Source organism: Hydra vulgaris, chromosome 14 (assembly GCF_038396675.1).
Source record: "Hydra vulgaris chromosome 14, alternate assembly HydraT2T_AEP".
In the NCBI taxonomy this organism is placed as follows: domain Eukaryota; kingdom Metazoa; phylum Cnidaria; class Hydrozoa; order Anthoathecata; family Hydridae; genus Hydra; species Hydra vulgaris.
In genome coordinates, this window is record NC_088933.1 from 25,188,592 (window position 1) to 25,213,914 (window position 25,323).

A 25,323-nucleotide genomic window follows, 5' to 3' on the forward strand; every position below is an offset into this window, starting at 1 on the left:
AGATATCCAAATACATACTCTTTGAGACTACACTTTATTATTTTTAAAAAAATGTGCTGTTAAGGCCACAGAGCTCATAGAGTAAAAACCAAGCCAACTAGCCCCAGTCTCCCCTATAATAATTAATTATTATAAAACTTTTTTTTTCAACTCAACTCAATTTAGTTTAGAGCTTAGGTTCATGTACTTTTTAAAAACTTCAGTAAAAATACATTCAAATAAATAATATATATTAAAAATATTTGATTAGAGGAGCATTCCTAAAATGTGCTCAAACTTCAAAATGCACCCCTTGTAATATTTTCTTTTATTATTTTGAATTCATCTCCTCAAGGCTCCACTACAGCCAAAAATATTTTTTCATTTTTTCTATTTTTTTCGTTTTTTATTTTATTTAATTTGAAACATGACCTTACCATCCAAGGTTAGATAACTTTACCTGCAAGTAATTTTTAATTTTTTTTGGGTGGGGGTGGGGGGGTGGGGGGAGGGGGGTTGCCTCCAAGGTAAGTTGTCTTTACCATGGCTATTAATCTTTACCTGTTCCAATATATAATCAGTTAAACATTATGACTAGTACTTTAGGATTGATAAATCTCTTGGCACAATAACAATTTATGATTAACCAATTGGTTTTCTGCGATATATAAAATTCAAAATAATATTTATATTTGTTAGTTAACATAGGTGGTTTCTTAATTGCATCACATTGCACTATTGTTTCTTAATTTTGACATACTGTAACAATAAATGGAATGTAACAAATACAATTAGGTTACATTCCATTTATATGACCTCCCAGATAAACACCACTAATAATTACACCTCCCAGATAAACACCACTAATAATTTAAAAATAAACACCACTAATACGCCTAGATAAACATCACTTACACCTCCCAGATAATAATTTTGCTTTGCAAGGAGCAAATGTGTCACATTTATTTATTTCCAACCGACAGATAATTATACATCAAATCATTAGTCCATTAAACCTTGTGCAGGGCCTGAGATATCACAATTATCCTAGTTTTTAAAACATTTAAAAATGTTTTCCTTAATAAAATGATATATAAATGTAAAAATTAAACGAAAATATTTCTAGAAACTAGGAAATTAACTAATTTATATAACCCTATTTCAGGGTCAAATATTTCAAAACACCCCTCAGAAAAATACTTTTTTTTGTTTGCTTTTAATATTAATATTAATTTAACCATATAGGTATTTATTTAAAATATTATAACAAGCTGCTTTCAGCCTTCTTGACACAAAAATTTTAACTGGAAAAACAACATATAGGAAATATAGAAATTATATTTCTATATTTCCCATATGTTGTTTTTCTAGTTAGATTTTTTGTGTCAATAAGGCTACAAGCAGCTTGTAATAAAATTTTAAAAGATATTTTTAACATTTTTAAAACATATTTCCAAATAAAGAAAAAAATTACTGAAAATATAAAGGATGTTGAATGATTGATATGATGTATTGAGGATACAAATTATTTTGATTGCTGTAATAGCTAGCAATATTGTTGCAACTTTCTTTGTGCTTCTTCCATTTCAGCTTTTTTAAATAAATAGTTTTTACTGGAATTACTAGTATAATCACAAACATGCTATTAGCGTTGCGATATTGATATTTATCTTTTTATTAAAAAAAATTTATATTTCTTCAAAATTAATAAACCAAGGAATTCTAATAAGTTATGGGGGTGGGGCAAGTAAAAATAAGAAAAAATTATAGTGTAAAGTCACTAAAACTATGCGAAGGTCAAATGTTTGATTGTTTCGGCTTTAATTATTTGTCAAAAACTCCATCTAACTTCTTAACTAGAATGAAATATTCAAATTCTTTTTTTTTTAAAGTTATTAAGGTAGTCCAAGAAGACCTATTATCACAGAGCCATATCACAGAGCACTGGGGATGAGAATTTTTCCAGGAAGTTCATGTCTAATTCCTTACCAATGTCACTTATTGAGTTAGAGCTGACTTCGAACTACAAACCTCTTGGTATTGAGCCAGAACTCTAGTCACTGCTGCTTGTTGTACAAGTAATCACCAATAAAAATAAGATTTGAGGCAGACTTGAGTAGACTTGCTTTTGTTCAAGGTTAGCTGTAAGTTAGGAATGTTAACTTTGTTAGCATTATATCGAAAAAAATGTCATCAATATTTGTATATAAGTACTTTGGAATCTGAATTTTTTTTATTCAATTAGTTTTGTTTTATGCAATAATTTCGTATTTTTACAATATTTGTGTTGCAATTTTCTGAACCTTAATAACCATTAGTAAGTAATCTAATTTGGACAGATTAAGAAATTTTGTTTTTATTGTGGGTACAATAACTTAAAATACTTTGTACAAATAGGTTACATTGCAAGTGATGTCATTAAATTTAAAGCTTTAAGAAATCTGTTTCACTTTTATAGTCTTTTTTATCAATCATGATTCTAAAATTTTATTAATAATGATTCTAAAGAACATTGTCGAGTGTTCCAGTGATATATTTGCATATCTCTGTATTTCATCATTGACTATAAAAGTACAAATTTCTACAAAGTCATAATTACTGATAATGTTTAACTGATCCATAATTTGTTTTAGCTAATTAAGGTAGTGTGATTGAGAGTGGGCGATAAAAGAAGGAGTCTGCAGCTTCTTAAAGCAAGATACTAACAGTTTAATGAAAGTCTGAACATCTGCTGTTAAACACAATTATTATTACAATTGCGGTATACATATATATACACACAATTAAAGTTACATGATACAGAATGAATCATAAGTTCATCATAAGCTAGCAAGCTAGCTTGTATACCTGCAATAATACAGCCACGGAAAATGATGCACTGTGGTATAACAAAAACTAGACCAGTAACTATGATAGCTGCTGGTTTAATTTTTTTTGAAAAGGTTGATAGTAGGGACATTGACAAAATCATTTGGCAAAGCATTCCAAGTATCCGCAATCTGACTATTAAAAAAGTTAAATTGAACAATTCCTATTAATTTCCCAAGAAAAGTGTTTGCGATGACCATAGATGGGAGGAATGAATATTGGGTCAGTATGCCAGTTGATTAAATCAGTTTTGTTTTCAATTTTTAATTTTTGAATGAGGTCACCACGTTTTCTTCCATCACTTAGTGAAGTCAGTTCAAGTTTAGCACATCTTCTCTTGTAATCAAGGTGCTTTAATTCATGAGGTTTTTTTGTTGCACAGCATTGTATTTTTTCAATTTCAGTAATGTCTTTTTTTAAATGAGGGCACCAAGCTGTCACAGTATATTCTAGATGTGGACGTACATAAGTTGTATAGAGGTTTTTCCAGACTATTATATCTTTGCTAACAAAGGTGTATTTTTATTATACCTAAGATTTTATTAGCCTTAACAGCAGCAGTGATTATTGCACATTAGGAGAGTTGAACACTATTGGAATTGTTATCATTGATGAAATAGATGTGAGGGACAGATCTGGATTGGTTGATATGCATAATTTACATTTTTTGATATTAAGTTGCATGAGCCATTTTTGGGTCCAATCATACCAGCTTGCAGACAAGCTGATATGATTGGGCCCAATCATATCAGCTTTTGGTTATCAATATTAGCTTGCAGATAATGATTGCTTTCTAAAGTGTTAACTACACTGAGAACCATTGTATCATGTGCATACATTTTGAAATTATTTTTACTGCTAATGTATTCTGGTAAATCATTAATGTAGACTATAAATAGGATTGCACCAAGAACTGAGCCATGAAGAACGCCATTAGTAACCTGTTCCCAATCAAATGTGACATTTCTAAGGATGACACCTTATGTTCTGTTGGAAAGAAAGGCACTAATCCAATTTAAGATATTGCCTTTAATCCCATACATTTCAAGCTTTATTAGTAACCTGTTTAACATTTTAAAGAATATTACATTACAAAATTTTGAATGTGTACTTTTATTTTTTAAATACAAAAGCCTAAGACGTTTGAAGTAAATACAAGGACCTCAAAATTTATAAAAACTTGAGTGATTGAGTGTGAAATTACCCATACAAAAGCAAACAAACTTACATTGCTGCTGTTTAATTTGCTCAAACAACTTATCTTGATTTCTACTGTTTCCTTGATAACAGTTTTCTGCTTGATAACTATGGGTGTTTTCTTCATGGATAACTTTGGGATCATCATCTAAGAATATATATATATATATATATATATATATATATATATATATATATATATATATATATATATATATATATATATATATATATATACATATACATATACATATACATATATATATATATATATACATATATATATATATATATATATATATATATATATATATATATATATATATATATATATATATATATAAATATATATATATGTGTTGTATATGTGTGTGTGTGTGTGTGTGTGTGTGTGTGTGTGTGTGTGTGTGTGTGTGTGTGTGTGTGTGTGTGTGTGTGTGTGTGTGTGTGTGTGTGTGTGTGTGTGTAATTTAGACATTACAGCTATTGAATTAGATGCAAAAAAATACTCACAGTTCTGAAAAAAATAAAAATTTATAAATACATTTTTACTTTATGATAAATTTTACCTTTTACCTTTTTTGGGTCTTGAATTATATAAGCTCCTATTACGATTAATGTTTAAACCAGTCATTTGCTGTCTCTCATTGGCTACCAACCTGGGAGATTCTGCTGTTAAATTTTGTTTTGAGCTTGATACATTCTGTAAGTTAAAAATTACTTTAAACCAGTGAAATTAACAAAGATTCATAAAGGACTTATGACTAGAAAATCGTTGTAGAGTTCAAATAGTTCATTCTCCACTTTTAAAGAAAATCAAATTCAAATTCTACTCTTTTAGTTTACATGCTCAACGTATATTTTTAAGTGAAAGCTTTAAAAACAACACACATTTATATCAAGTCTTTAAAAATTATGTTCAAGGATTTCAAGTTTATAGGTTGTTTTTTTTAGGGTTTTACAGAAAACTTTTTAAAACTGTTATAATATCTCAACCTGAATAAATTAGACTAATTATCTTCTTTAGGAGTTAAGTAAGAATGAATGAACACTACAACAATTTGTTGAAAAACTTTGAGTTATCACTTCACGAAAATGAAGTTAACACTCCACTACTCATAAGCTGAAACAAATCAACAGAAAAATAAATTTTTTTTTAAAAAAAAAAAGATAAAAAATAACTTATAATTAAAAATTAAAAAATATTATATATTACAACTAATTATTATTAACTATAAAATGTGAAAAATATCAATAAAATAAAAAATTTACTTAATTAAAAAATTAAAAAATTAAAAAATGTTTTTTTTTAGGATAGAGATTTTTTTTTCCATTAAAAAATAATTAAAAATATTAAGAATTAAAATAATAATTTTTAAAATTTTTTAAAATATTTTATAAACTATTTTAAATATTATACAATATTATTATTATTTTTATAATATTATTATTACATATTACTATAAATATTATTATATTACTATAATTTATGATTTGTATTAGAAATCTTCAAAATATTTTATTAAAATTTGATATCTCAAAGCACAATACTCAGCGTAGTTAAGGAGAGATCCAAAGAAAAATATCGCATTTAAGTCCTTTTGCTTTCAAAAAATGCTGTTTTATTTTGTGTGCGTTCTGAATGGTTTATTTTTTTAAATCACGAAGCTCATTGTTTTACTTTGTTTATAAATATTCAGTGATTTTATTATCTACGAGATACTATGGGGCAGAAGTTATATAAAAGCTGAAACGTTTCTTAAACATTTCAATGTTTCTTTTTGGTAATTTATTTAAATGACTATAAAAAGATTATGGTAGCAAATTGCTACGGGTGAAAACTTTTTTAACGTTTAATGTTCACGGAAAGATAAAATAAGAGGTTTTTAGTCATTTATTGAATATTTTAATGCTGTAAACAAGGAGAATTTTTATTTTCGAATAAAAGAGACATTTTTGGAATGTAAATACTTAACACATTTGTTTCAACTGTTTTTATGACGCTACCCCATCGCGTTTTATGTAATTTAGAGGTACTTTTACTTTGTTTGATGCTTTGGTTGAAAAAAAGATTTATAAAAAAACAATAAATTATAAAAAGCTAAAATTCTTAAAAATATATATAACAGTAATAGTAAAAAAAAAGCGGAAAACACAAAAAATTGAAGTTTAAAATGCAAATTTTTGTTTTTAAGAAATGCAAATTTCTTAAAAAAAAAAGTTTGGATCTCTCCATAACTACGCTGAGTCGTGTCGACTTTTTTTTTAAAACAAAAAAAATTTCACATTGATACCCATGAATTAGAAAGAATTAATTAAAAGTATTTTCATTAAAAGTTTTCATTATTTAAAGACTCAAAAGATTATATTTTGTAAAGTTTTAACAATTACCTTTTGTACAAAATTTATATTAACATAATTAGAGGTTTCCTTTTCATTTGGCTCAGTGTATTTACTAAGTTCTGATGATACCATTTCACGAATAACTTCATAAAGAAACTCCAATTGTTCCTATCAAAAAAATATAGCATTTTTTTACTTTAACTTTTTAACAATAACAAAAAAAAAATTTAATTTAGAAAAAGAATGTTTTGAATATTCATTTAAATTTATACTTAACTTGAGCTCTTTTTTTATAACCCTTTTATTTTCAAGTATTTCCTAATTCTAATGATTTTTATTATTATTTTTAAAAACTTAAAAATAGTAGAAAAGTCAAAAAATAACTTAATTTTAGTAAAGATTTAAATGAGTATTCAATAACTGACAGAAGATTTATATAATATATGAATATAAATTTATATAAATTATGAATAAAAATCTTCAGTTCAATGAAAAGTTTATTATTAGATTAGATTAGGATTAGAGAGAATGTTAAAATAACACAACCTAAATAATTGTCTTAAACTACATTAGTAAGTCTTTCTATTGATGTAGTTTGCATAACAATTGATGGTACTTTTGTTATAAAAAATAAAGAAATATTTCTGCTGAATACCAACTTTGTTTTGCACGGTTTTTTGTTTTTTTTTAATATACTAATTCACTCCCAACAAAGCTGCAAGCAACCACTATAAAGTTGAAAGTTAGTAGAGTTTACTCAAGTTTAGCAGATAAAGCAGGTCCAACTTGATTTACAATGCATTTTTGGCATTATAAATGTAGTTTACATTGCCAAAAATGCATTTTCTAAAAGAGAAAGAGTGTCATAGCAGAATCAGCCCAAATATGACAACAGTATTCTCTACAAGGATGAATAAGAGATTAGTAGAGGTAGAGAATGGAACCTGAAGATAATGACAAGCACAGTAAAGAGATGTAGATACTTTGTAATGGATGGAATATATAGTTTTACTGAGAGGTCAATAGTAAATGATAATCCAAGAAGATGTAAAAAAAGAGGATTCAGTGAGAGAGTTGCCATTCATCAATATAAGAATGTTAACAATATTGTAATAGTTGTTTGGAGTAATCAACTGAGTTGGAGTTAAAATGTACAAGCCACTGCGACCCCCAAGCTGTTACAGAAAAGATAAGATTCAAAATTGGTTGCCTATTCTAAGCAATCAAAAAGAGAAGACTTGTCAAGACAGGAGTATAAAGATGAATTGTCAGCAAAGTTGTTGTTGTCAGTTGTCAACCACTTTAGATGTAAGTCAGAAAGGTCATTAATGAATATAAGAAACAATCCATGACCAAGAAGCAAATCTTATTTTATCCCAGAAGTTACTAGAAATGAAGAGTGTTGTTTTCAAAGATGACTTCAATCAGGGTTGAAAAAAACCCTGAGACGTTTTTTAAAAAAAAAACAACCTAAATCAGTTTTTTGGGGGATTTTTTTTTTAAAACTGACCATAATTACAAAATAAATAAATAAATATTTCAAAACTATTTATCATAACTAAAATCCATTTTTGCTATAAAATTTCTATACTTAAAATACAATGTATTACAAGGATGGAAAGTTTAATTTTAAAATCTATAGTTCCTTTACCGTTAATGTTATTATTTTTATTGTTAAAGTACCTTAATTCTCTAACGATTTTTGGAACTCCTGAACACCAAAAGCTAGGACTAAATAGTGATCTTATGACTTTCAAAAATATTTTTGGGACTTCCCTGGTTGAGATTGATTAACATTATCTAAATAGTAAAAAATTTTATTAGTTAATCATAATAAAATTTAATTTTTGGAAAAAAATTTATTGTGCCTCCTGGATCTGGAAGGAAGCTAGCAGGTGAAGAAATGAGGTAACTAAGTTTGGAATTCCATTCACCTGTGAATGGAATTAAAAAACTGTGTCTGGAAAGGTAATGTAACAGTGTCAGTGCAATTATTGCTGATGTTTCAGATGGAAATAAAAATATTATTTTAGAATATGGCCAAGGATCATTTCAGGCATCTGTAAACTTATTGTGTAATCTTCTTAGCCCAGTTACTACAAAATCTTTTTGAAGCATCAAGCATTTGGGAGTAGTTACACCGGATGGAGTCAACATCAACTTCATATAAAAAACAAAAGTTAATAGAAAACTACATATCAAAAACAAGGTCAGCGCAAGTCAAAACATCAAAAGGATGTTTTGACAAGTAAATTTTTTTTGCGTGCCATATTCCATTTAATGCTGTTGAAAATAAAGAATTCAAATAATTTGTGAATTTTTTGAGACCTGGTTATAATCTTCAAACCGGAAGAAACTTTCAGCAGAGTTATTGGATAAAGTTAATGACGAAGTAATTGTAACTATGAAAAGTAAATTTGCAAACAATAGTAGTACTATTACATTGATACAAGATGGTTAGAGCAGTGTCAGGAATGATCTAATTATTGCTCACAATGCATATGGAAGTAGATACAGGAAGTGAAAACTTCAGAATATTGTACTTAACTAGCCATTCAAGCAATAGAAAACATCAAGAAGGTTTATGTGCAAAATGTAAGTAATACTGTACTGTACCATATTATTTACTTTAATTTAAAAAAAAACTAAAAATATAAAAACATTTAATTGTCTACTTCCAACAGGTATTTGCCATTTGTACAGATAATGAGAACAAAATTAAAAAGATGAAAGAAGTTCTTAAAGACAAATATCCACTGTTACTTACATATGGGTGCAACAGCTCTTTACTTAAATTTAGTTAAGAAGCATGCAACCCCAAATTTTCACTAATAAATACTTTCAAAATTATAGCCAAGCAAACATTAAATATTGTTTATAAATATTGTTTATAATATATTTTGTATTGCCCTTTATACAGCTTTAATTTTCTTTTACCCTTTTGTTCAGTGAATTTCTGTTAATCAACTAATTAAGTTCTAAATTTCAGAAATGGCTTTATGATGATAGAAATGGAGTTATGTTACAACTTCCCAATGATGTACATTGGAACTCTTATGTTTAAACAGTAGATTGTTTAAAGACCTATATTAAAAATTATGACCACTGCTGTGATGTTATAGCAAAGCATGAAAATGATATTAAACATAATATAAAGAAAATAATAGACACTGCTGCAATTATCCAAGAAGCTATAAAATCTTCAAATTTAACTGGAGAAATGTGAACTTTAGATAAATTAGATAAGTAAAACTAAATTATTAATCATTAAAATATTGTCGACTATGGCTTCAATATATTGTTAAAAAAATACTCATAGATATTTTTAAAAATGTTTATACTTATAGCTACAAAGTGATTCAATATTATTGTCAGATGCATGCAAAATTTGGTTGTCTCTCCTGAAGTACGAAGACCTGAAGCTGTATTACATTGACAATAGGTTAAAATTTGATGAAGCAACAGGACCCTGTCATTTTTTTGGTAAATTTGACTGATATTTAATATGAAGGTATGGGTACCTAAGATCTTCAAATCTAACCAAAAATTGAAAGAACAGAGTTAAAAAAATTATTTCAACTTTACATTACATAACATTCAAGTGTTAAATAACATAATGCAATAGTCTATTACACTAATAGACTACTAGCTTAATACTAGTATAATAGACTACTGACACAATATATGACTAATAAATAACGTCCATTAAGGATTTACATTTCTCATTTATAAAATAAAAAACAGGAATATATTTTTCTTTAATTTTAAGAAAATCTTTAAGCATTGAACAAGAAGCTGCTGCAGAAACTTGGCAAAGTGATAGTCATAATGAATACTTACTTGACTGGATACTATGATTTTAGGCTAAAAGTCACAACTAGCAATTGACGCAGAAGTTATAGGACAAATCTGAATTTAATCATTAAGCATATTATTTGTTTATGTGGTTTCATGCATAGGCATAAACGTTCTTTGAAATTTAAACTTTATTATTTAAAAACAATTATTTAAATTCAGGTTCAATCCTAACCCTAACCCTAAAATTAAATTCAGCTGAATGAGAATCTTTTTGAAAGCAACTCAAAATATTTTTAAAAAATAAAGCTAATTTTAAAAAAAATTTGTAAATCATTTCAAAAAATAAAAAAATTTGTTCATAGTGCAATACTTGATAACTTAAATGGCTTAAAACTGTTCAATCTTTTTCTAATAGAAAGCACAATGGTTGTCCAACATCCTGGACTGGAGAAAAGAAAGCCAAATTAATGAGAATTAATCAGTCAGAGAAAAATGGGTCATAAATTAAGTGTAAACCAATCAACAATTAGTCGACGCTTACAAAAAGAACAATAAATATAGAAAATGTGAAAAAAATAATATTGAACAACAAAGGAAAAGAAAAAAGAAGGAAACTCGTTAATCAGCTCTATAACATGAAATCACTTTTGGTCATCAATGATGAAAAATACTTTTGTTTTGCAGGTGACAACATGACTGGAAATTCTGGATATTATACAAACAACAACAAAATATGCTCAGAAAGAGAAATTTGTGGACACGTATCATAAAAAAATGTGGACACGTATCTGACCATGTATGTCCGAGCCATTGTTTTGTACTCAAGGCTGTAGCAATCAATACATCTATCAATATTGATGAATGTTTAGAAAAACGACTCCTCCCATTCATTCACAATTATCATGGAGACTTTAATTATTTATTTTAGCAAAATCTCATTATTCTAAAGATTCTCTTAATTGAATAGACGTATATGTCAATTATGTTGATAAAGATTCCAACTCATCCCAAATGTGTCTCAAGCATAACCAATCAAAATCTTTTGGGAACATTCGGCACAGGTCTACAAGAGAGATTAGCAAACTCCAATGCATTTCAGCAGTAAAAGCACCTTATCATGCTTTTTGAAGTCCATGAAAGCTGACAAACAATAGACAAAAACATTTCTAAAGCAGCTTTACAGAAGTTTTGCCAGCATTTATAATATTTGACAGATAAAGTGTCTGTTTTGTTTTTATTTGATAATGCTGTCAATTAAGAAACTAAAGTAAAAATGATTTCTAACTTAGCAGTCCATGATAAATGTTACATTGCATCCAAAGAAGAACTTTGAGGCCCACTTTTTAGTACATCTTATACGTAAATTATGCTTCGCTTTTCTTCTATAGTTTACCATTGATAACCACAATTGATAACCGTTCCTTCTGTTTTGATTTTATAGAAAAACATCGATGACTTTGCCTCTGTCAAAAACAAGTTCCGATTTAATTGACTCAAAATTGATGACAGTTTTCTGAAGAAGAGCCCTTCTTTATAGTCAAATGATAATTCGTTCCAACAAGCTAAAAGGAAGCTATTGACTCTGAGAGCAGTTAATAATACGGCAGAAAGAGCAGTTAAATTAATGCAAGACTTTCATGGTTCAATCACTGTTAAAGAAAAGCAAAAACAATTTTTATTACGTTGCATAGAAGAACACAGAAATGTATATCCTAATAGTAAAAAGCAAACTTTGAAAAGGAAATTTAATGATTAATGTGTCTTTTACTATAAATACATAATAAATATTACAAATATGTTTTATTTACTGAACATAAAAATGAACTCTACAACGCCCCTATAGCTCCATACTAACTTTTTAACTTAAACTTTGACATCAAGTCGGTACTCACTCAAGTCAGGAGTCAGTTTTTGGAGTCAATTGAAAAAGAATAGAAGGTATGTGTTTTGAAATTTGAAAAAAAAAAATTTAAATCTTATATCCTGGGGCATTTATATATATATATATATATATATATATATATATATATATATATATATATATATATATATATATATATATATATATATATACATATAAATATATATATATATATATATATATATATATACGTATATATATATACGTATATATATACATATATATATATATATGTATATACATACATATGTATATATATATACATATATATATATATGTGTATATATGTGTGTGTATATATATATATATATGTATACATATATATATATATATATATATATATATATATATATATATATATATATATATATATATGTATATACATATATATGTATATATATATACATATATATATATATATATATATATATATATATGTATATACATATATATATGTGTGTGTATATACATATATATACACACACATATATATATGTATATATACATATATATATGTGTATATATATATATATATATACACACACACACATATATATATATATATATATATATATATATATATATACATATACATACATATATATATATATACATATATATATATATATATATATATATATATATATATATATATATATATATATATATATATAAATTTTATATATATATACATATAAATTTTATTAATAAATTCTTACTTTTGCTTGAACCATGGATGGTCGTTGTCTACGAAGATCCAACACAATACTCAAAACATCAACTTCATATGCTTTCTATAAAATCATTAAAAAAAAAAAAAACTGAAAAAAAGTGAAATGGTCATTTTGATAAGATGTGAGAAAAGTAATAAATAGTAGACAACCGGTTTCAAGGTTCTATGTGATATATAAATGTTATTTGTAACATATAAAGGTTGAAAGGATAAAAGATTTATATATTACATAGAAACTTTATATATCACATACATTTGAAATGTGTTAGTGGTAGCTTTGAAGAGTTTAGATTTTTGATTTACAAGTTGTATGGAAAAAATTTGAAATTTTTTGCATTAAACTTTTTTAAAAATTCATTTTTTAATCAAATAAAAAACTTAGCATATTACTGCTGCTACTAACATAAGTATCACACGTAGTCTTAGTAGTGTGTATTCATATATATATATATATATATATATATATATATATATATATATATATATATATATATATATATATATATATATATATATATATATATATATACATATATAGTACTTCTCAGTAAGCAAAGCAACAAAGTGGTAAATAACAGGTATGAAGGCATGGCTTAATGATCCGTAATAGCAAGAAATAAATAACTTTAGAGAATCCCTTCAGATGTATAAAACAACAGGTGGTATCCAACATCATGCAAGATCAGAAAGGTTAAAAAAACTACAGAGCACAAAAATATTTTTATTTTTTGTCAAATAAGAGCCAATCCAAGGTTAATTTATCGTGAACTTATCAACATTCAACAAAAACGGGTAAAAACGTATTTCTTTAAATACAATTAGAAACATTTTACTAAGACAAAAAATTAGCATTTATAAAGCTGTTAGAAAACATATGCTAATGGCCAGAGATCAACTCACAAGTTTAAGGTATGGTAAGGAGAGAATTAGATGGTCTTTGGACCTTGTCTAGAAGAGAAAAAACATCATAAAAAGTACCAGCTCAAATATGACAACAGTATTCCATACAAGAAAAATTTTGTTTTTATTTTTTCCATTCTCTGGCTCTTCTCTAGTCTTTTCCATTCTCTACTCTTGATTCTCTTCTACAAATCTTTGGGAAGATTTGTAGAGGAATGGAATCAAGAGTAATGATGAGTGCAAAAAAGAGAAGCAATGGTGCATAATGGTATAATAAACGTACAATCAAGAGAAGCCGCTTTAGAAGATGCTAATTTAATTTAATTAAAAATTCATAAGCCACTGCAACCCCCTGTTAAAATAGTGAGATCAGAATCATGATTGGCTGCCTGTTCTAAACAATGGGAAAAAAAAGACATTTTGTCAATACAGGAGTATAAATTTAAGTCATCATTTACAGCAGTTAACAAGTTAGCGGTAGAACGGGAAGATCCAAAACTTTATTGATTGTCAGAGAGAGAAGTTATTTGACTCAAAATGGGATGTTCAAAACTTGTTGATCAACAACTCTAAGACTATGCTAATATTAGAGAGATAAGATTTTATAGTTGATAGTTGGAGGGATAAGAATGTTCTCAAGAGTTTTTAAAATTGGAACCACAGATGTCGTTTTCCAGCAGGCAGGAAAACAAGAATCAGTAAAGCACTTGTTTAACTGAAATGTTCCATCATGCTCAAACTTACAATGAACTTTTTCCCATTTTAGAACAATACTTAATTTACAATAGCAAATTATTATTTGATTTTTAGATAAAAGATGAAACTTATATTGAAATAAAAATTCTGTAACTAATATAAAACTTTTTTAATCTTTAAACTAACTTGAAACTTTTTTTTTTTGTTAATTAACCTCCTCAAGGCCAAGAAGGCCACTACAGACGAGGAGGCTACTTATTTGTGGTATAACCTTCTCTCAACTCTATAACTCCGAAACATGAACCTTGACAAACAAAGCCGCTGCGCGGAGAAACAAGTTGAGCGCAGTACTACCAGGAAAATAGCAACAATGCAACAATTAAGATAATTTTTTATATTGTTTTATTGATGTAGTTGAAAGATTTGCAAAACAAACATTGTTTTAAAACATTAGATTAAAAAACAACATTAGTTATATTTTCAAAACTGTAGTAATGTAACAATTATTTTTTAAATCATAGTCAATCCTACATCCAAAGAAGATTTTTAAAAACTTGTAACTTATCAATTTAATTAAAGATTGCCCCAACAGAAACCCTCATTTTCGCTAAGAACTGAACTTATTTAAATTTAACTTTTTCATAAATTTTAAATTCAATTGAAAAATAGATAATAAAATATATAAACAAAACCTTCAAATTTAACAACTTCCTTGCGTAGTCAATTGCAATAATAGCTCCAGTCCTTCCGCATCCCGCACTATAAATATATTTTAAATAATTGACACATTTAATAATTGTTTATCTACATTTAATTTTTTTATATACAAAGAAAAGGTTAAGGTTTGAGTATTTACATACAAAGGTATCTAATATTGAAAAACTCTAATGTTTAAAACTTTATGTATTCAATTACAACAAAAGTACGACAAAATTTATTGTTTATAATTTTTATAAACAATACTGTCCATAACAATTCAAATGATCATAGCATTGATCAAAAATATGCATATTTTTTTCCAGTAAAATTTATTGCAAATAAGATATTTGCCCAATGACTTAAAAAATATGCATTTGAGACCTACTTGTTATGCCACTATTATGCATTTTCACAACTGCATATACTTTCATATAGTGCATATACTTTTATATAAAGCATATACTTTCATATAAAGCATATACTTTCATATAGTGCATATACTTTTATACTTTTCAAAGTTACCAATGTTTTACTAACTAATAGGAGAGAAAATGAAAACAAAACAACATTTAATAATTTTTATTTTATTTACCTGAAAATAAATATATTGAATATATGTAATCTTAATATTTATTAAGTTTACATAAAAAAATCCCATTAAATTAATTTGCAGTTATATCTATCTAATAATCTGTATCTATGTAACCACCTTTAGTGGTAATAACCGCTTTACATAAGCTAAGCATTCTACATAACAACTTTTCCAATTTATCGTCAAATTTATTCCACTTGATATTATGTTTTATCCACATATCTTTTGCATCATTACTCATTAATTTTTTGATATTTCTTTTTAATTCACTCCATAAAAGTTTGATGTTTGATAGAGGGATCTAGTGTTTGTGCAAACTGATCTATTAAACATTTTTTAATTCTCTAACACATTTAACATCTACATAAATAATTTCTACAAAGTTTTGAAAAATAGTTCAGGTAGTTATTTTCTTTAAAAATAAATGGCTCGCCAATAAACTAACTTTCCAAAAGTTGGTAATTTTTTAACTCACTCAAATAATTTTTACAAAGTTTTTTCAACTTGTTTTTCTGCGCAGTGGCCTTGTTTGTCAAGGTTCATGTTTCGGAGTTGAAGAGTTGAGAGAGGGTTAAAACTTCTATTAAATAGCCTCTTCATCTTTAGTGGCCTTCTCGGCCTTGAGGAGGTGAATAACAAAAAAACAAAAACAAAAAAGTTTGGGTCATTATCTTCTTAAAAAATGAATGGCTCCCCAATAGTCTAACTTCACAAAGACATGACTTTTCAAAATGTCTAAATACACTTTTTGCTCATTTTCTTTTTCTCATCCTTCTATTTTTACAATACCAATTAAAATTATGTTGCACAATAGATTGTGCAACTAATCATAGAAATTCAATGCCAAATCAAAACTTTTAGGGGGGAAATATTCAAAAAACATCTCGCAACTAACTTCTAAAAACAAATCTGAAAAAAAAAAATTATATGCCATTTTTAATCTTATAATTTAGAATTATAATCTTATAATTATGCAGTTTTGAATGTTAAAGAATGTTTTTTTAAAAATAAAAGATAATTTAAACAATTTACAAATTGAAAATTTTTTTTTTTTACTTTTACATTACTTTCCCAAAAAAAAAAATTTAAATACTTAAATTTGTAAATTTAAAAACTAATTTAAAAAACTCCAATCACTTTTTTTTTTATTTGAACAAGCTTAAAACAATTTAAAATTAACATAAAAAAACTTGTGGTTGCACAAACCTAAGATTATTTTTATGATAACTTACAAGTTTTTATAAGTTAGAGGTAAAAGCATTAAAAAATTAGAATGAAAAGAGGTATTAGATTTTCTTTAGGTCTTCTTAATATTAATATACATATAGGGCAAACAGAATAAACTTATTAAAATAAGTGGTAAAAAGATTCTATCTGTTGACCAGCTCCACGCCTCTTCTTCATGTATTATGCTGGCATATATGTATTTATAATACATTGTTTTCAATTTAGTATGTTGAATGCAGGATCTTCTTGACTTATTGCATGGGTTTTGCTCATGTCTCTGTCTTTATGACTAGGCAACTTATTCTATTATCTCCTAATAAGGGTACAGCTCTAAAACACAGCTTTGTGGATCTGAGGCCAGCTGGTAGTCAGGTTTTCCGAACTCTGTGGTAGCTCTCAGAGAGGCTGATTCCATCAGCAGCTGTAAAATATCTGAGTACTAACAGTGCCATGTTGTGCATGGATGGTGTCCATGTTCCAACTTTTGCTATGGCTAAGGGTTTATTAATAGTAATGAGGCGATTGCTTGAACTATTAAATAGTGTATTGAGTACTATCTGTGCTTTGAGTCAAGTTTTTTAACAAATCTAAAAATGAATAAAAAAGTAACAAAAACTATAAAACACAAAAAACATAACTATTATTAAGTTCTCTAAATCTATTAGTCAGTAATATTCATAGTCTTTGAAGTAACTTTTCTTCTATTGATTCATCTCTTGCAAAATTCACCAGACCTACTTGTTCTTTGTGAGACAAATTTGAGTTTAGCTGTCTCATCTTGTGATCTTAGTGTTGGTGGTTATCTTCCTTTAATTCCTAAAGACTCCAACAGTCACATGCTTGGCCAGGGCATTTACATTCATAAGAATTCACCCATTTGTCAAGAAACTAGGTTTGAATCCACAGACTATTCTTTTATGTGCTTTTGTTTAGCACCACTTCACTCTATCGCCTTTCTCTTTGTTCTATTCTGATCAAATTGACCAAGCCCTTACTCTATATCCTTCAGCCAATATCATTGTTGTTGGTGTCTTGAATGATTTGGCGCTAGTGTCAGTGACTATGCAGGCATTAAGGCCCACAACTTTTGCCTTTCTCAATCTCTAACACAAATAGTCAACTTTTTTATTTGCTTTTCAAACAATCCGAATCATTTACCTTCTTTACTCAACTTACATCTTGTTTCTGATCCTAGTCAGTGTTCAGTTTCTCTACATTAACTCTTAGGTGGTTCTGGTCACGGTTTGATCTCTCTTATCTATTATTGATCTCTAAAACTATTATCTCATTCTTCTTCATCAACAGAATCACCCAGTCATCATACCTCTTACAACTACCTTTAGGCTGACTTTAAGGAAGTTGTAAGACTGACTTTTTTTGTCCTTGGGTAGATCTTTCATCTTCCTGCTGACAAATGTGTTTCTTATGTAACTTCTAAAACTCAGGCTGCCAGGAATTCTTTTTTTCCCTCTGGACAATTCCGAGTCAAGCCTCACTCTTCTTCATGGTTTTTCTCTCATTGTGCTGCTTAAATTTCCAATCGTAACCATTACTTCCATATCTATCACTAAAACAATTATCCAGAAAACAGATATCTGTTTACTATTGCTAGACACCATTGTAAAAAAGTTTTATAGTGTCTATAATAAAGTGTCTATAATAAGCAAAAATCTGTCACTCCTCCTCTCTTGAATGGTTCAGATTTTGTTACCTTACCTAAAGACAAAGCTGAATGTTTGTTGATAATTTTTCATCAATCTTGATTCCATTTATCTTGATTCTACTAATCACATCCTACCTGATAAAGCTGACAAACAGGTCGACCCATTGCTTGACACTCATATCACTCCAGCTTCTGTATTTAAAGTAATTTCCTGCTTAGATTTACAGCTTGTGGTCTGGACAACATACCTGTTATAGTCTTACATAAGTGTTTTCTAGAGTTGTTGTCTATACTTTCAAAACTATTTAACAAATGCTTATCAGAGTCTAATTTTCCAGCCTGCTGGAAAGCAGCGTCTGTTATCCCTATTTTCAAAAATTCTAGAGTGCAATCTGACTCATTTAACTATGATCCCATTAGTCTTCTTCCTATTACAAGCAAAGTTTTTGAGTTTTTAATTAACAAACACTTAGTCTCTCATCTTAAATCTTATTTTCTGATTCTCATAATAGATTTCGATTTTCTTGCTCTACTGATAATTTGATAACAGTAATAATAGGTTTTATCGTACATTAAACAGATGTGGAGAGGTTAAGGCTATTGCTCTCAACATTTCTAAAGCCTTTGATAAAGCTTGGCATGCTAGTCTTCTCTATAAGCTCTTTTCTTATGGGTGTATCAGGTAACATCTTTGAGACTATGAATTCTTCCTTACCAATCATAGTATAAAAGATGTCCTCAATGGACACCAATCTTCTTTATTTCCTGTAACTTCAGGGGTTCTTCAAGGTACTATTCTTGACCCTATATTTTTCTAAATTTACATTAACGATCTCCCAGAAATTCTCACATCTAAAGTGGCATTTCTTAAATTTGCTCGCTGATGATACTACCATTTATTCTAGTCTTAATAAGAAGCCAACACTCTTTGATTGGAGGACACATTTGAACTTGAAAAAGATCTCACTTGTGCTACAAAATGGGGCTCTTAGTGGCTGGTAAACTTTAACTCAGATGAATATTTTAACTCAGATAAAATTTTTTTCAGCTAATCATTATCACAATAATCTAGATCTTTATGGAATGATCTTTATGTATGGGAATGTACTTGGTAAGTCATCTACTCTTTGTCTTTGGATTAACTCTAACTTCAAACTTTTCTTGGAAACCATATATCAAATGCATTGCAAAATTAGCATCTGCTAAAGTTGCATCTTTTTATCAGGCATATTCTTACTCCAGATTCTACTTTTTACTGTTGTTATATCTGCAGATCTTCAAATGATACACTTTCTCTTTTAGTCAAGGTGCAAAAATGCATAGTAAACATAGTTGGACCTGCTCTTGCAAGCAACCTTCAACTATTGTCACATTGTCATAATTTTGCTTCTCTTTCTCTTTTCTATAAATACTATATTGAACGCTGCTCTAAAGAGCTTGCACCTCTTGTGCCATCTACTAAAATTCATTCTTGTGTTCATTCAATCAAGTCTCATCTTTTTACTGTGACTGTTCCTAAGTGCTCCAATAATTTAAATTAAAAAAACTTTGCAATCTTTTAAGTTGTTTGTTAACCATTATCCTGCTTTATAAACCTCATCTTTTCTCTTTCTGTAACTTCAAACTCTATTAATAACTGCTTGCAGCCTCGTTGGAAGTGAAAATAATAATAATAAAGTTGTGTTGTTGGGTCACTCCATATCAAATCACCTAATGGTCCCCAGGGTACCACCTCAAATTTGCTTTAAATTTTGACCACCCACAGCTTTTATGAAAAAAAACACAATCCCGAAAATTTCAGCTTGATTGACCAAACCGTTCAAAAGTTCTAATTGAATTAATATTGACCAAAATTGGAAAAATTTGAGTATCTGGAGCTTACAGTAGATTTTTTTGATTTTTACCAGATCATAACTTTTTAAATAAAATAGATGATCACCTGAAATTTTTTAGGGTAATAGTTTTTCACCCAAATTATCTATTTTTGTAAGTGTTTCTGACTGATTTTAAACAGTTTTTGAGTTCTTGTACCTCAAAGTTGCTAAATAACACAATATTAGAAAAAATTTTGGAAACTTTAATGTGCCACAGTCCTATACCAACAGACAAGCTGTGCCAATTTTTTGTTGCTTTTGTGTACTTAGAGTAACCATTTGTGGAAAAAATTAAAGTTATGTGTTAAAAGTTATTTTAGCACTTGCAGCAGCCCTTTAAAAGTTCTATATATAGACAATCACCAAAAAAAAAATTAAAGACCTATAAAAAATAAAATGAAAATAAGTTTGAAGGAAGAAAAAGTTCAACTACTAACACTAACTTCTGATAGTTGGTAAATTGAAAAAACTTGCAAAACATTTTTAGAACATCTTTAAAAAAGCTCGAAAGTTGAAAAAATGAAAAAGGAATACTTGCTAAACCTGAGGCTAAAATACGACAGCCTTAGGAAGATATTGTTAAACAAAAAGTCATTGAAATTTATGAACCAAAGAGTTCACAAGACAATGTCCAAGAAAAAAAAACTTTGTTTCTGTGCGTATAAGTAATGTAAAAGTTCATAAACAAAAACGTTTAACATTAGTTCAATTAAAGGAACTTTTTCTTAAGTTTAAGAAGTTATACCCTAAACACAAAGTTGGATTCAGCAAGTTCTGTGAACTAAGACCAAAGTGTTGCATTACAGTTGACAGTAGTGGAAGTAGATCAGTTTGTGTATGTTTTTATAATCAAAAAAATAAGTTGATGTGCGCTGCTTTACCAAAGGGCCATTTAATATATTACAAAGATTTGATGAAAGTATGTGTTTGTCATATATATAGTAGAAGCTGCATATTCCATCTATGTTTCAATTTTCCCTGGTAAAGTAAATTTAAAGACTTACTTGGAAAATGTGTTTGAAAATAATAATTTTGATTTTGATGATCATATTGTATACAAATAATGGGTGTCCAAACAAGCATTATTGAGTTTATTGAAACTCTAAGTGAAACTTTGTATGATCTTTGTCACGACCACTTTATCAAAGAAGCACAATCCTCCTACTTATCAGAGGCAAAAAGAACATTAAATCAACACATGTACCATCTTGAAGATCACAATATAAATGCTGAGCACCACTTCTTTGCTACATCCCATGGCAAAAGTCTATGTGATGGAATAGGAGGAACTATAAAAAGAGAAGCAGCAAAAGCAAGTCTACAAGCAGCAAATTCTCACACAAAATGAACTGTTTACATGGGCTGAAAAAAACATTAAAGGTGTTAAATTATTTTACATTTCAAGTGATAATATCAATAATCATGAAACTTATTTTAGCCTAAAGAAACGATATGAAAAGATAAGCACAGTCCCAGGCTTAAGAAGCTATCACAGTTTTTACCAGGTGGAGAGAAATTATTTTTATGGAGAATATTTAGCAATACTGTCCATGATACCCATTTGCTAAATAATATTAACTTGGCAAAAAAAGATCCTTCAAACTTTCGACCTGGTAAATACATTGCATGCTTTTACGATGATGAATGGTACATAGGGCTTGTACTTGAGATTTGTAGTGTAAACCAAGATGTTAATGTAAAATTCATACATTGAAACAAATTAAATTTAAAATGGACTAATGATGCATGATCAAGTCAATGTTGGGTACCATTTAACAAAGTTATATGTCAAATAGCTGCAAGTGCTAAAATAACTTTTAACACATAACTATAATTTTTTCCACAAGTGGTTACTCTAAGTACACAAAAGCAACAAAAAATTGGCACAGCTTGTCTGTTGGTATTGGACTGTAGCACATTAAAATTTCCAAAATTTTTTCTAATATTGTGTTTTTTAGCAACTTTAAGGTACAAGAACTCAAAAACTGTTTGAAATCAGTCAAAAACACTTACAAAAATAGATAATTTGGGTGAAAAACTATTACCCTATAAAATTTCAGGTGATTATCTATTTTATTTAAAAAGTTATGATCTGGTAAAAATCAAAAAAATCTTCTGTAAGCTCAAATTTTTCCAATTTTGGTCAATATTAATTCAATTATAACTTTTGAACGGTTTGGTCAATCAAGCTGAAATTTTCAGGATTGTGTTTTTTTCATAAAAGCTGTGGGTGGTCAAAATTTGAAGCAAATTTGAGGTGGTACCCTGGGGCACTTTTGAAAAACTAGGTGATTTCATATAGAATAACCCTGTTTGCTTATTTTTGGTTTAACTATGTAATTATTTTGATCAAAAACATGCAAACTTTTTTCCAGCAAACTTATTGCAAATAAGGCATTTGCCCATTGACTTAAAAATATGCATTTGAGGCTTTGTTATGCCATTATTATGCATTTTCACTGTTAATTTATAAATTTGCATATACTTTCAAAGTACAAAATATACTTTGCAAGTATATCCAAATTTATACTTTATTCATTTTTAGCAATATATCAATAAACAATCTTATTTTCAAATAAATGTTCTTAAGGGCATTTTTCTATTTATTTTTTGTATATTTTATAAATTTAGTAACACAGAAATATTTGCTTATAAAAATTTATTAACATAAAATAATACTATTTGCACAATAATAATTTCAAATAAGTTTAATTATCTGATTTGATTTTCAATACATTTTATAAAATTTTTTACTATTAGGTAAAAATAATAATCTTGTGATTTTCGATTTTTGTGCAAATTTAATATGATTGTGCAATGTAATTTGCAAGTTTTAAGAAATCAAAAATGTATAAAAAATAAGTACAAAAAAAAATATGTTCAATTAAAAAAATAACAACATATTAAAAAAAAAATTAATTTGATTAAAAAAAATTGCATTTTTTAATGTCAAAAGGTTGGTTTCTAATAGTTGTAAAAATATTGCACTACAGCTGTACAAAAATTAGATTTTAATATAAAAACATAATCTTGCATAATTTGCTTAACATCTATTGTTCAACAAAATTTATGCTGCAAAACATAAACTTTGTGGCAGAAATCCAATCTGTTTAAAATTGATTTTTTATGACATGAGATGCCAAAAACTTTAGAGCTCTTTTTAGTGGTAAAAATATTTGGAAAAACTTTTATAAAATATAAGGTTTATTTTTAAATATAAATATAAGGTTTATTTTTACAAAATATAAGGTTTATTTTTACATTTCAATATTTTTTTAGTTTCACGTATATGAAGTTAACCATTTCGATATATTTTCAATAATTTTTCAACAACCCTATAAAAACATTTCTAGTAAATTTGTACAGACATACACAAGATTTATTAATGTTTTAATAATGCAAGAATGAATGAATGAAAAGATAAAAATTAAAAATGTATACTGATGATGTTAAAAAGACTATAATAGATGTATAAGACATAAAATCCAAAATATACAAACAATAAATATAAGACATATATATCAAAAAAATATAAATATAAATAAATTTCACCTGCAATGGACAACAATAGGGGGGTTATCATCAGGGTGTTTCTTGCGAGCTAAATTTATCAACTGTATAATTGGTTCAGTAGTTTCTGGGGCACCGTGATCAGGCCAATCAGTATAATGCATTTGAGTAAGATATTTTTCTTTCTTAGAACAAAAGAAAAAAATTGCCAATCTATATTTAAGTTACTTTTAAAATCAAACTTTTTTTATGCTATACAACATATTTGAAACAATTAAAATTTAAACTTTTATATGAAATATCTTTATGATAACTATTGCTGCCAAGTGAAATTTCAAACATTATGTAACTCACTCCATTTCTTTGTAACTTAAGGTCTCTCAGAGTCAGTGTCTTTGTATAATCTCTTGATCCATTCTAAATCAAAAAGTGATCATTTATATATTTTATATAAAACGTATTATTCATATAAAAAAGTTCCTTTATATATACACTTTATATATACACTAACATAATTAATTTCTATTATTTTGGGATTAAAATATGTTATTTACTGAAATTTAGTAAATAAATTATATTATCAAACATTTTATCAGAAGTTTTAGGCAATATAAATAACTTTCATATGCTGATGAAACATTTCAATTGACTGTGTTATACTACTTATATTAAAATAAACTTTAAATAATCTTGGTTTGTCAATAAAGTATCATTTAATTCCCTATAGAGAAAATCAATACAACATCCATAGAGAAAAGCAAGTTTTTCTGCTTTTATCTTATTTTATTCAGTTTTGAACAAACGAGTTGAAAAGTTAAAAAATTCAACCTATCCCTGTGTCAAAAACTTTAAAACATAAAAAAACCCATTGATGTTCATTCAAAATTGCTGCCATTTTATTGGTAATACATTTATTAAAAAAGACTATACAAATAACCTTATCGAAACAAGCAGATTTGGATAACTTGAATATTGTATTATCCATATTTTTATCTGCTAGAAAGACTGTAACCAAAATATTGTGGAACATATTTGCAAAAAAATAATAATAATAATTTAACACATAAACAGTACATCCACTACGCAAACAATAGTATATCGAAGGTATGATTCTTCTTCATTCAAAGGGCCATTCTTGTCACCTCAATCTTATATTAGCTGTATTGTCAGTTGCTTTTCACTGTGAATCTAAACTTAAGTTTTACAGATTTTGTTTGCCAGAGGATTACGTTCTTAGTATTAACCTAATTACCCCAGGTCTAAATAGTTTTTTTATACATTTTTTTGTTTCTCTTTTGATTAGATTTCTGATTGATTGACACA

General features: G+C 27.5%; 1 protein-coding gene across 2 annotated transcripts in view; it reads right to left on the reverse strand.

Moving 5' to 3' along the window:
- LOC101241405 (tyrosine-protein phosphatase non-receptor type 22) overlaps positions 1 to 25,323 on the reverse strand; it is a 72,540-nt gene that overhangs the window by 29,855 nt on the left and 17,362 nt on the right. For both annotated transcript variants that reach the window (XM_065818470.1, XM_065818471.1), the window contains exons 6-12: positions 24,355 to 24,417; positions 24,043 to 24,185; positions 15,128 to 15,194; positions 12,826 to 12,900; positions 6,436 to 6,555; positions 4,621 to 4,747; positions 4,076 to 4,192 (exon numbers count right to left, since the gene is read on the reverse strand). In XM_065818470.1, coding sequence (XP_065674542.1) covers positions 4,076 to 4,192; positions 4,621 to 4,747; positions 6,436 to 6,555; positions 12,826 to 12,900; positions 15,128 to 15,194; positions 24,043 to 24,185; positions 24,355 to 24,417 — 712 coding nt within the window. The remainder of the gene's footprint in view (positions 1 to 4,075; positions 4,193 to 4,620; positions 4,748 to 6,435; positions 6,556 to 12,825; positions 12,901 to 15,127; positions 15,195 to 24,042; positions 24,186 to 24,354; positions 24,418 to 25,323) is intronic.